General features: G+C 42.5%; 1 protein-coding gene across 8 annotated transcripts in view; it reads left to right on the plus strand.

Moving 5' to 3' along the window:
- LOC114587885 (endophilin-A1) overlaps positions 1-13090 on the plus strand; it is a 277955-nt gene extending 264865 nt beyond the window's left edge. For 6 of the 8 annotated variants that reach the window (XM_077921444.1, XM_077921445.1, XM_077921446.1 and 3 more), the window contains 6 exons: positions 1348-1491; positions 3075-3208; positions 6432-6590; positions 7155-7258; positions 8675-8799; positions 11351-13090. In XM_077921444.1, coding sequence (XP_077777570.1) covers positions 1348-1491; positions 3075-3208; positions 6432-6590; positions 7155-7258; positions 8675-8799; positions 11351-11550 — 866 coding nt within the window. In that variant the 3' untranslated portion in view covers positions 11551-13090. Of the gene's footprint in view, positions 1-1347; positions 1492-3074; positions 3209-5402; positions 6105-6431; positions 6591-7154; positions 7259-8674; positions 8800-11350 lie in introns of those variants that run through there. The other 2 variants (XM_077921447.1, XM_077921448.1) reach the window with 2 other exon arrangements.
- The last annotated feature ends 200 nt before the right edge of the window (positions 13091-13290 follow it).

The following is a 13290-nucleotide window of genomic DNA, read 5'->3' on the forward strand; positions in this document are numbered from 1 at the left end:
TGTAAAGACAAACCTCGCACCAGACATGCAACAGTATGTCAAGGAGTGCTGTGCCTGATTTCCCTGACCTTTTGCCTTCTTGGCTAGAAAACAGGGGTTTTCCCCGGCCTTTTGTCCTCTCACAATTTGTTTGTTAGACATATCGCTTGGCTGGAGCATGACCGGGGACACAGACGTATCGGGGGGAACATCTGAGGGAAACACCTGCTGACACGTGTATTTGCTAATACTGGAAATGTCCTTAGATGGAAATACGTTAAGTTCAGGATGGTTTCACTACTGTTTCGAACGGTTGACTTCTGCTAATAAAAGGAGCCTCGGCAGAGCTAGCCAGCAGCTTGCTTGGAGCATGCTTGCCAGCGTGCTTCTGCACAGCTAACCTGCATCTAGCCGCCTGTCGTCTCCGTTATTACTACATTGGAGTTCCCAGCAACTGCTCTTCAGAGGTATGCTGCCTCTAACAGTGGAGAAAGAACATAACCATTGTGGTTAGTAGCCGTTGCTAGCTACCTCACCCGAAAGATGAGGAAATTTACTTAATGGGGCTTTGATTGACTGCTATGTGTGGGAATGTTCAGGGAGGCAGGAGAAGATATATTCATTAATATCCTTCCTAACTTGTGCTAGCAAGTTTCTTTACTTAGCAGAGTTTACATTCCCCTTTTTACATGCACAGCAGATAGCTGGTTGCAGGCTCGTGTAGGCCTCTCACTATCATACAATTCAGTATTGAATTGTATGTTCCTGGTAAGTTCCCTTTTATCCCTCTTAAAAGAATAAAGACCAACAATCTTACTCAAAGTCAATAAAAGAAGTTTACTCACATCAGTTCACAGTTGGATCCCTAAAGGCCGACTTAGTTATAAATATGTATATGTGGACCTACCCCATAATGGGGGAATAATCCCAGTGCTTTCTGCTAGCTAAGAAGCTAGCAGAGCATTTCCAGCTAAGAAGCTGGTCCGACGAAGAAGGAAGTGAAAAAGAGAGAGTGTGGCAGCATGCCTTGTCCTTTTGTTACCTGGGCAGGTAAGGTCACACCCACCTCTAGTCACATGCAAAAGGAAGAATGTCCCAGCCCAGGAGGAAACAGGAAGTTTTGACTGGCTGGACCAAACATCCCCTTGCATGTCCAACTCTAGGAAAACAAGGAATGTTGTGTTTGACTGCTCCCAGTGGATTACATCCCACACTATGCATGCCTTTTCAATGGCAAATCTTGGAGTAAATGGAGTTTCACCATGGCTGAAGAACTCATGGGAGAACTCTTTTTTAAATTATTATTCTGTCTTTGGTCCTGTGTTGTCCCCTTCTCTTGGGCTAATTAGCTGGTTTGCTTGCTTGCAGCTTCCAGAGCTAGACTCAACATGCTCAACACTATGTCCAAAATCAGAGGCCAGGAGAAAGGACCAGGTTACCAACAGGCGGAGGCCCTGTTAGCAGATGCGATGCTGAAGTTTGGAAAAGAACTTGGAGACGACTGCAACTTTGGTAATGTGATTTTTCAAATCCACACTGTAAGATACCTCTGGCTAGACCTTCTCCGGGTTAGGCCTCCAGAGGTGGCACAAAAATGGTAAAACCTGATTATGCCATATTTTATTTATTTAAACAAATTTATGTCCTGATTTTTATGTCCCCACAAAGTGGCTCACAACAAGATTTAAAATCACAACATACCACACATTTATTCGGGCAGATTTTTCCCATGTGGGAGGGCAATGACTAAGCACATGCAGAGAACCCTCATGCAAAATGTGTAGCTGCAGCCACAATTTGCTTTGAATCTCTGCATCTGGTTTGCCAAATTGTTCTTTTATGAATTAAATGTTAATAACTGGACCTTTGGAGAATAGTTTGTATCAAACACAAGCTCCCAGTACAAAAATTCAACAACACGCCATATGTAGGGTTGCCATATTTCAAAAAGTAAAAACCAGGACACCCCAAATGTTTTTGAGCTTTTTAAAAGAAAACCCTAAAGTTGTTGAGCCAAAACATGCAATTTTCAATTGACTTGCCTAAGATCCAGGACAAAGCGGATATTCCTCCTGGACGTCAATACCACTTATTTTCTGATAGTTAAACATTTGGGGCTGTTTCACACAAAGGCTAACTATACAGAATATACACTGCTGGGCATAGTAGTAACCCTTGGGCTTATGTAATTTTCTCTAGCATGCACAGATAACCTTCAGTCTGAACTAGGGCTTACAGGCACAAGTGCTTTTAATATCTACTTTTTAATCTACTATCTTGCTTTCATGAGATGTCCACTGAAAAGGGATGCCCTGATCCTATGAGCATTGTCTACTCACTTAAGCATAGATAGATAGATATAGATAGACAGAGAGACAGATAGATAATAGCTAGCTAGCTAGAGATAGATAGATGATAGAGATAGATAGATAGATAGATAGATAGATGATAGATGATAGATGATAGATAGATAGATTAGATAGATAGATATAGATAGATAGATAGATAGATGATAGATAGATAGATAGATGATAGATAGATAGATAGATAGATAGATAGATATAGATAGATGATAGATATAGATAGGCTTTTTCACATCCTGCCATGCTTATAAGCTTTTGTTTCTAATCTTCTTAGCTGCACTAGAGCCTGATTTCCACACTAGAAGTGTGGAAAACTATTGGTTTTTACAAATAAACAAATTAATGGCTGGTATTCCCCAGGCTGGGTCTGAATGAGGCCAACATAGCAGACAACCAAAGGTCATCTGGGAGGGAGTTGCATGATTATGTGCCATGATACAGAAGTTCTGTTGCCTAGAATGCCTTTAGTGATATTCAACATTAGTTGTACATTAGAATGATTGAAATCAGTGGATTAAATCCAGCGGTTTCAGTGGGTCTATTTGTGTATGATTAATGCTGGTTTTCACCCCTGTGTTTTTGATTCCTGAGAAATTACTGAGCTTAGGAACTGTGCTTAGAATTTTATTTCTGTAATGAACTTCTCAATACTTGCCCTGCTCTATGCTGATGTGGAAGCACAGTCTTTATTTCTTCATCAAGATTAAGTAGACTCTTCTTCCATTTCTTCAGGCCCAGCTCTCGGTGACGTTGGGGAAGCAATGAGGGAACTTTCCGAGGTGAAAGATTCTTTGGACATTGATGTGAAACAGAATTTTATTGATCCCCTTCAAAACCTTCATGACAAAGATCTGAGGGAAATACAGGTAATTTGCTGAGAAATTAACTGGCCGTTGCAAGATACACAGCAGAACCATTGCTCTGTAGCTCCTCCTTTCTATTCCACATAATACAGGATGCCAGGATAGAGAAGCCGAGGGGTGAGGTCAGTGCGGTGCACATGCATTGGCGGGAGACCTGATTGGATCTGTTGGTGGGCTTGCACTGTATTCACCTTACCTCTGCCCTGCTCCATATCTGTAATTTAATTGTATGTGTGTGTACATACACACACACACACACACACACACACACACACACACACACACACAATATTTTCTATCTATCTATCCTATGTATCTATCTATCATCTATCTATCTATCTATCTATCTATCTATCTATCTATCTATCATCTATCTATCTATCTATCATCTATCTATATCTATCTATCATCTATCTATCTATCTACCATCTATCTATCTATCTATCTATCTATCTATCTATCTATCTATCTATCATCTATCTATATCTATCTATCATCTATCTATCTATCTATCATCTATCTATCATCTATCTATATCTATCATCTATCTATCTATCTATCTATCTATCTATCATCTATCTATCTATCTTTCTATCAATCTATCAATCATCTATCTATCTAATCTATCTATCTATCTATCTATCTATCATCTATCTATCATCTATCTATCATCTATCTATCTATCATCTATCTATCTATCATCTATCATCTATCTAACTATCTATCTATCATCATCTATCTCTATCGTAGAAGAAGGAGTAGTTAAATGGTGGTCATACCAATATATAACATTGCTCAGCTAATTTTAACTCTGCAATCCTATGTATGTTTATTCAGAAGTGAATCTTCAACGGGATGACCCCCAGGTAAGTGCATAGCACTGGATCCAACCCTTTATGCAGTGCAGCACAGGGAGAATGTACTTAAAAGTGGAAACAGGGATTCCAAGAATAGTAATCACTCCCAGCGGCAAGTTCCTACTCCAAAGTCAAAACTAAGAGAACATTCCCTGGTGGCCAGTGTTGCGGTCCTCATCTACACGATAGCATCTTCCCCAGCAGCCTGAGAATTGTAGTTCTGTTCAGACACGGGTGTTTGGATACAGGCATCTGCAAGCTCACGCAGAGCTCCAGCTCTAATGACTGAAGAGCACTTGAAAAAATGTTTTATTTGTAAAATTATTATTTTTATTTTAGATATTCCTAAACTGTCCTTTGGGATGCGGGTGGCACTGTGGGTTAAACCACAGAGCCTAGGACTTGTCGATCAGAAGGTTGGTGGTTCGAATCCCTGCGACAGGGTGAGCTCCTGTTGCTCGGTCCCTGCTCCTGCCGACCTAGCAGTTCGAAAGCACGTCAAAGTGCAAGTAGATAAATACCGTATTTTTTGCACCATAACACTCACTTTTTTCCTCCTAGAAAGTAAGGGGAAATGTCTGTGCGTGTTATGGAGGAAATGCCTACGGGTGGCATGCCTACGGATTTTCCTCCTCTAAAAACTACGTGCGTGTTATGGTCGGGTGCGTGTTATAGAGCGAAAAATACGGTAGGTACCGCTCCGGCAGGAAGGTAAACTGTGTTTCCGTGCGCTGCTCTGGTTTGCCAGAAGCGGCTTAGTCATGCTGGCCACATGACCCGGAAGCTGTACAGCAGCTCCCTTGGCCAATAGAGCGAGATGAGCGCCGCAACCCCAGAGTCGTTCGCGACTGGACCTAGCGGTCATGGGTCCCTTTGCCTAAACTGTCCTTTAAATTAGTGGGCTGTAAGTACACCTTAGGCAAATGAAAGGTTGTTTATATCACAGCTTTCAAAAAAACACACACAAAAAAACCACAACCATCCACAGATTAAAAACAAATAAACCCAAAGAGCAATAGGAAAGCAACAGCAGCAGAAGACGCCAGTCATGTTACCATCTCTTAACTTTCTGCCAATTTTTTTTTTTTTAAAGGCTAATAAGCTCCCTAGAATTGGGCAGTGAAGTAGCTTGGCAGGATTGCCTCCATAATTGTGGCCCATATCCACCATTTTTGCTAGCAGATGGCAGGGTTTAAAGGTTGCGCAGCAAAGAAATTCAATGCAGCAGTTGCGCTAGTGGAAGTTTGTTGTGCAACAGCCAATGTTTATTGTGCAATTTGTTTCACAGCAGTGCCTGGTAAAGTACTTATGTTTTCCCTTGTCCAACAATGTTTCGCCAGCGCAACAAGAACATCACTAATCAACTTTAACTTTGTGCTACACTGGATGCACTCTCAGCTCCCTCTGCAGTGAAGTCTTGTGCAGTACTGCTTTCTTCAAGGACTGCAAATTTGATGGAATTTCCTGTCAGTATAAACACCTACTTATTGTTTTAATTGTGGTAGGAGGGTAGCCACTGAAATGCTGTACAATCAACAAAATAAAACAAGGGTGATCTCGGAGTACCACTTTTCCTGATGATCTCTAGAGCCTGGAAAGGCCACATTCTTGTGATAAACATAGTTTCTGATGTAGTTGGTAGTTGTCAAAATTCAAGGAAGCAGTGTGTGGTCCTTGAATAAATAAGGATGTAATTAAGATGCACAGCTGGTCTTGAATTCACTGTGAAGCTTTCCTATCCACTACAGTGTTATGTCTGGAGTTGGGATTCTAGAATAATAGGCAGGGAGGATTCTAGAAGGCAGCATCTGATTGGCAGTGGAGCCGTCCAATCCAGCTCCAGAAGAGAAGTTTGAACTAACCTATCAGGTGTGACCTAGGGTGTGGTTACATGATATATAGCCTGGGTCTGGCAGGGACTACAAGCCAGGCTACACCCTGACTGTTTTTATCCGACTATTTGAAATAAACTGAAGCCTTTCTCTGAGTATATTTCATACAGTGAGACAAAAATCAGGTTGCAAGCTAAAATTGCTTGTTTTTTTTTATTAAAAATAAATAAATAAGTTGCATATTTAGGCAAATAATGTTATATTAAAATATGACTGTGTGGTTCTCCTATTCTATGTATTTTGGCTTTCACTCATTCTGATAGGGTAGTTTCATATCTAAACAGCTACCAACTATGACTTCTGCCCTTTATCTGCAATATGAACAGCATACGGACTTGATTCTACAGCAGAATTTGTGGGTACTTAGTCAACTCATTCCATATAAGTTTGAATGTATAGTCTTTATTTAGTCCACTGTGTTTGTAAGGCAGAGGCGAGGACTGGCAGAATCTCTCTCCACCCTTTCCCCCTCTTCAGCATCACCTTAAAAAATTGGAGGGCAGGCGCCTGGATTTCGATTACAAGAAGAAAAGGCAAGGCAAAATCCCAGATGAAGAACTCCGTGCGGCTCTGGAGAAGTTTGATGAGTCAAAGGAAGTTGCTGAGTTGAGCATGTTTAATCTGCTAGAAATGGATGTGAGCAAATCTCTTATCTCCTTGGAATGTGTTGTAGTATTGACATGTTTGTTGGCAGTTTAACGACTTTTTAAATGAGTAGAAAAACAAAATAAAAGAACTGAGTTTTGTGTTCATGTTTCCTAGACTCTCTTCCATGAATATGCATCATCGTATTTCTTAAATCAACAGAGCAAGCATGCACAATAATAATGTTTTATTTGTGTGCAAGCTAGTCTGTGTATGGACTCTTAACATAAGAAGCACCTTTCTGCCCCGGGCCAACGTCTATCTAGCCCTCATTCCAGAACCCAGCTGGAATCGAATGATTCTTTCTCAGAAAATGCCCAATACTGATCGACCAGTCTGCCACTGGTATACCAATGGTTCTGCCCATTTCCTGCTGAAGTGAGCTCCTAACACAAGTCTACATACATTTATGTTCTCTTTGGCTCTCCAGTCCAATACAGATAATACTTTATTCACTGTTTCTTGCATGTTGGAGTGTTAGTGCCTTTATGAAAGCTCTTTGAATAAGCCGCACGACAATAATCAACAAACGTTTTCAATATCTCCCTTTTTCAGATCGAGCAAGTGAGCCAGCTATCTGCCCTTGTACAAGCCCAACTGGAGTACCACAGGCAAGCCACACAGATCCTCCAGCAAGTTAGTTCCAAGTTGGAAGAGAGGTAGCTAAATATTTCTGATGTTCTTAAAAAAGGGGGTGGGGATCTGAGGCTTAATATATGTTTCAATTTGTGTATACAGTGGTACCTCGCAAGACGAATGCCTCGCAAGACGGAAAACTCGCAAGACGAAAGGGTTTTTTGTTTTTTGAGCTGCTTCGCAAGACGATTTTCCCTATGGGCTTGCTTCGCAAGATGGAAACGTCTTGCAAGTTTGTTTCCTTTTTCTTAACACCGTTAATACAGTTGCAACTTGACTTCGAGGAGCAACTCATAGCACGCGGTGTGGTAGCCTTTTTTGAGGTTTTTGAAGACTTTGGTGATTTTTGAAGCTTTTCCAAAACTTTTCCGACACCGTGCTTCGCAAGACGAAAAAAATCGCAAGACGACAAAACTCGCGGAACGAATTCATTTCGTCTTGCGAGGCACCACTGTATTGTCTGTGCAAACATGTCAGCAGTGCTGAACCAGAAAAAAACAGGCTTGGAATTGTATTGTTGATCTGTTCAGTCTTTTAACACATAACTTAAATCCCATTGGTTGCAGCCACCAGGAAGTAAGATGCGTAAGTGTAACTTAGGGGTGGAGCATGTTATATTTTGCAGCAGGCACTCAACCAAAAACTCTACCACCACCACCATCCCTAGCCTTACTAGTATTCGCACAGTTGCTCCCATGCCAGTAAACGAACAGATACAGATGGATTGAAATGTTACTTCTAAAGACTGGTGGTGGGGTTAGTTCCCTTTTTTCATTCTGAAGTCATGCGTACCGATTTCAGGTGTTGCAAAGCTTGGAGCTGGCTTCTTTGCTTGTTTTAAATTCTGTAAGTTGTTGACAGGAAGATTTTGGAGCTACCTAATACACTTTTACTCAACTATATATAGTCTTTCTACTGTTGACTTTAAGCACCTTGGACAAGTCCAGTCTGTTGCATTCTATCAACGGAGAGTTCAATATATCCAGTGAGCTGGGGAATCTTCATAGCTTCAGTTCCACTGCAAATGTGACCTCAAACCGCAGAACATGACAGCTTTGCAGAAACACAGCTTTCCTGGGGTCTTTTGCAATCAGACCTTCCAGGAAAACGTACAAAAGGATCTACTATGATGAAGGGTTATAATCAGTGCTATTTTTCTAGAAAAAGAGGTACCAGAGCTCATCATGAACTTCTCTCTTGTTCTTTTAGAATGGCAATGGTGCTCACCTGAGAGGTGCCAGAGCTGAGCTCTGGTGAGCTCCGGCTGAAAAAAGCCCTGGTTATAAATATACCAAAACAAAACAAAACAAAACAAAACAAAATATCTAAGAGACTCTAGTTTATTCAGAATGCAAGGGAAACTTTTTGTCTTTCATTAGTCTTGGTGCTTACGATTTGCTGATGACTTGCTTGCTCAGGATTTGCTTATCTTCTGGCAGGATAAAAGATGCCTCAGTTCAGCCCAGAAGAGAGTATCAGCCAAAGCCCCGCATGAGTTTGGACCTCTCTGAAAACAATCAGCACAACGGAGGGCTCTCTAATGCCACCACTCCCAAGCCCTCAAGTAAGAGAAGGTGGAAAGGAGGGGTGGGGAACATATGATAGTAAAGTCTCTCTGGGGGTTGCTCCGAAAATTATACTAAACAAGGACAAATGCTGGCATGAGCGACTCCTGCAATAGCATTTTCAGTTTCTGGCTAGGAATGCCCAAAGGATGAATTCTGTAGAAAGATGCATGGGCAGTATCAGATGTGGGCACACCTAACATAATTCACCATGGAAGAAATGCACAGACTTTCGCCCTTGGATATGAGACAAGGAGCATTGAAAAGCAGGGGCATCTGTCAGTGTAATTCATTGGTTGATCTGTCATACATTTATATTTTTCCTACTGTTCCTCCAAAAAGACAAAGCTGGCGCACATGACATCATCTCCTTTTATTCTCACAGTACGAATGAATGAATGAATATTTATTTGCGCCAGCCATCGGCCATAGCAATAAAACAACAATACGATATACAAAGAATTTAAAAAGTCAATTTTATAAAATACATATTAGGGTTTTTAATCAATAGTCAAATAGTGGATCTTATTCTAATTGTCCCAGCTGAAAACCTTGCAGCCTTTGCTGTCACCTGCTCATCTTGATCTGCCAAGAGAAAGGACACTGGGGCAGTGGCTGGGCGACCCGGAATGGACAATAAAAGAGGGGTGATAATCTCATTCCTCAAGTCTTTATAAAGGGTGCAAGCCAGAAGGGCATGCGCCACCGATTCAGTGCTGCCATCTCCACAGGGACATAAGCGTTTTTCATGTGGAATCTGTTGGAATCGTCCCTCAAATACAGCCAAGGTCAATACATTCAATCTTGCGAGAGTAAAGGCACGCCTATATTTTAGAATTGCTAGGTTATTTAGATTGTTTAGAGTGCCAGAGAGTCGAGATGGGAAGGTGGGAAATAGTTATACCATGGGCAAAATTTCCTTATTGTGGCCAAGTTATTCTGATGCTCAATATCATTTAGGCGCTGGCAGGTTGTGAGGTTGCAATGCCTAAAGCATTCCTCCATGTGTTGTTGATCCAATGCCATTGGTAGATTTACCAACCCAACTGGCAGCAAAGACAGAAAATGGTGGTGGCTCCCCAAAGAGGGGCCCATGCTTACCTTCATAATCTGTGTTGACCAAAGACCTCCTGACTCCACCCCAGCTCATTCAGTATAAAATGTGGTCCTGGTACTGGGTGCAAACCATTGAATATGTCTAGGCTGAAGTATGCAATTCTTGGTCTGAGGACATGATCTAGACCACAGGCCAGTTTCCCTCAAGATGCCCACCATGCTCCTTTTAAATAAATAATTAAAAAAAATCAAGTGTTCCTATGAAGCAAAAATTAAAAACTCAGTTGGCACAGTGTTGGGGTGCATTTCTGCATGCTTCCTGTGAGGTGTGGATCTCTATGTGGGTTGCCCCACTTGATTTTGTCTACACCCATTTCTGGTATGGGACCCTCAGAGGGCCACCAAATAAAGTTAGCTACTCCTGGCACAAGGGACGTGGGTGGTGCTGTGGTCTAAACCACAGAGCCTAGGGCTTGCCGATCAGAAGGTCGGCGGTTCAAATCCCTGTGACGGGGTGAGATCCCGTTGCTCTGTCCCAGCTCCTGCCAACCTAGCACTTTGAAAGGATGTCAAAGTGCAAGTAGATAAATAGGTACCGCTTCTGGCGGGAAGGTAAACGGTGTTTCCGTGTGCTACTCTGCTTCGCCAGAAGCGACTTAGTCATGCTGGCCACATGACTCGGAAGCTGTACGCTGGCTCCCTCGGCCAATAAAGCAAGATGAGTGCCGCAACCCCAGAGTTGGCCACGACTGGACCTAATGGTCAGGGGTCCCTTTACCTTTACCTTACTCCTGGCACAAATGCTTCCACACACTGGGAACCCTGGGCTCTCAGGTTTTACTGGTCATGCTTAGAAAAACTACATGTGTCCATCCACCCCACTGAATGTAGGGGAGTCAAGCGTGTTGCCAGCAGCCACGATGTCCTTGGCCATGTGTTCCGTCGAGGGTTTTGAAGGTGAGCAGAAGTCTCCGATGGCATTGTGGACGCCTGTCCTTTTATGAGGATGGTTGAACCCTCCGTGGGCTTCCGAGCATCATTCCTGGGTTGCGTTCAGCCTAGGGAGTCGAAAATTGCACAAGGTCCATACTCGAGAATAAAAAAAAAAGTTGTGCAAATTGTGTGTGCATGTGTAAATAGCAGCCAAATTGGGATGGCAGCACAGGGATATGGAGGGGGATATGTCCTCCCATGTCCCAAACCTGTGCTATAACCAGACATTTATCAGCTAGTATGACTACTCTCCTCAGCCAGTCCAAGGGCCCATCTGGTCCAGCATTTTTTTTTATGCTGGACCAGATTTATTTATTTTTGCCATGTGTAGGGTACCTGGTTCCCCCCAGTTGTCACTGCCTACAGTGCCCACCATCCCTTGCCATGCTGGCTGGGGCTGATGAGGGCTGGAGGGCACCACATTGCCTACCCCTGACTTCTGCCAGTATTGATTTCTTCCTTTGTTTCTGTTCCCCTCTCTTCCCTCCGCTTCCTCTGCAGATGTTCCCATGGACCAGCCGTGCTGTCGAGCTCTGTATGACTTCGATCCTGAAAACGAAGGGGAGCTGGGTTTTAAAGAGGGTGATATCATTACCCTCACTAACCAGATTGACGAAAACTGGTATGAAGGGATGCTTCATGGCCAGTCGGGCTTTTTCCCTATTAATTACGTGGATATTCTCGTCGCTTTGCCTCATTAGGAGGGCCGAGTCACCGTGTCTTAATCTCCCCCCCTCCCTCGAGAAATAAATAAAACAGGTCATGTGTCGACACCACTGCTTTTTAAAAACAAAGCAATGAATACATAATATGGCTGCTTACTCCACATCACAAATACAAGCTGCGGTGGTGTTTTTTTCTTAAAACAAAAACAAAAAACCAGTCATTGGGCCCCCACAGACAATCCTTGGTTTTCGTGTTGTCATGCTACATCGTGGTGATGCGTGTTATCTTCTCCAGGCTGTGTGCCCAGGCACGTGGGATTTTCACGTTCACACACGCACGGTTGCCACAGAGCAATGTCTGCAGAATGATGGGGGGAGAAAGTGGCGGTAGGCAATTTGAGTCAGTCATAGTGTTGGGAATGGGGGATGCAGTTGAGTTAGCTGGGAAGAAAAGCCTGCCACCAGTCTACTGCCATTTTAGTTCTCCCATCGAAAGCGGGGAGCTGGGTAGCGCCCCTGATTGTTCCATCTTTCCCTTCCCAAATGTTGCGGTTTATGCGGGCCTAATATCGCTAACCAGCTTCTCATGTCGTTCTTCTCTTAAAAAGGAAAAAATAAAGGGGGAGGGGAAAGACAGAGTCCTGTCCTTGGAGAAACAGCATAGCGTATTTTTCAGTTTCTCCGCAGATGAATCGCCACTATTCTATACCCGCTGTTGGCGTAGAACCAGCTTTTATATACGCAATAGTTAAATAGAGGCCTGTGCAGTATCCAGGTTACCTTTTGAAACCATCCAAAGGCCAGGCCAGGAAAGTAAAGCGCCACAAGCCAATGTGGCTTTCCTCAGAAATGTTGGACATAACAACAACAGCAACAACAACAACAACAACAACAACAACAACAACCACCTAATGCCAGCAGCAAATAGATGATGCTAGAAGAAAAACCTAAAGAAACAAACAAACACAACTGTTTTCACTTTGTGTAAAGTCTAGGCACAAAAAACAACAACCCCAATATTATTCTGCATCTTCACTGAAAAATAATAATGAAAAGCAACTCACATTATGTAATTTTTATTTTCATCTACCTTGTGTTCTTCGAACATCATTTGTGTATATTCTGCCCTCAGTGAGGACTAAACAAAACAAAACAGAAGAATCTTTGTGCTGAGCAATTAAAGCGACATGTGGCTATATATGCAAAAAACATTCAAGTTGATTTTTCCTCTCCAGAGTCATATATATATATATATATATATATATATATATATATATATCCCGTTCCGCGTCCTACATTTTGTGTGTGCATAGTGATGTCTCTAGCTGATTCACTGTTCCTATTTTTGGTAACTGCTGTAAGAGTTTGTTTTAATTTGAGTTGCCCAGAGTTCTATTTATCTATCTACGTACATATATATTTCTATATGTACAGACTCTTCCTCCCGCACTGCTTTGGACGTGCCGCTTCAGTATTGGACCATGTGAAACGACGGCAATCCTCCTGCTTTTAATGTATAAACTTATACCATGGAGAGCATTGTTATTTCAAATAAAAATGCGGATTGACTAGTGAATGAGTGTGTGTGCTTTTCCCCACATATCATTGATTTGCTGTTTCTCTTGTTGTGCCAGCACAATTGCATTCTGTAGGTCAGGGCAGGGGGGCTTGGAGAGGGGGCTTGGGAGAACTCTAGTAAAAATCTGGGGGATTTGCATGAGATCAACACCTGTTTCCGACTTCCAATTGTCTAGCTATAGCAACAACTAACAACCC

The sequence above is a fragment of the Podarcis muralis genome, chromosome 17 (assembly GCF_964188315.1).
Source record: "Podarcis muralis chromosome 17, rPodMur119.hap1.1, whole genome shotgun sequence".
In the NCBI taxonomy this organism is placed as follows: domain Eukaryota; kingdom Metazoa; phylum Chordata; class Lepidosauria; order Squamata; family Lacertidae; genus Podarcis; species Podarcis muralis.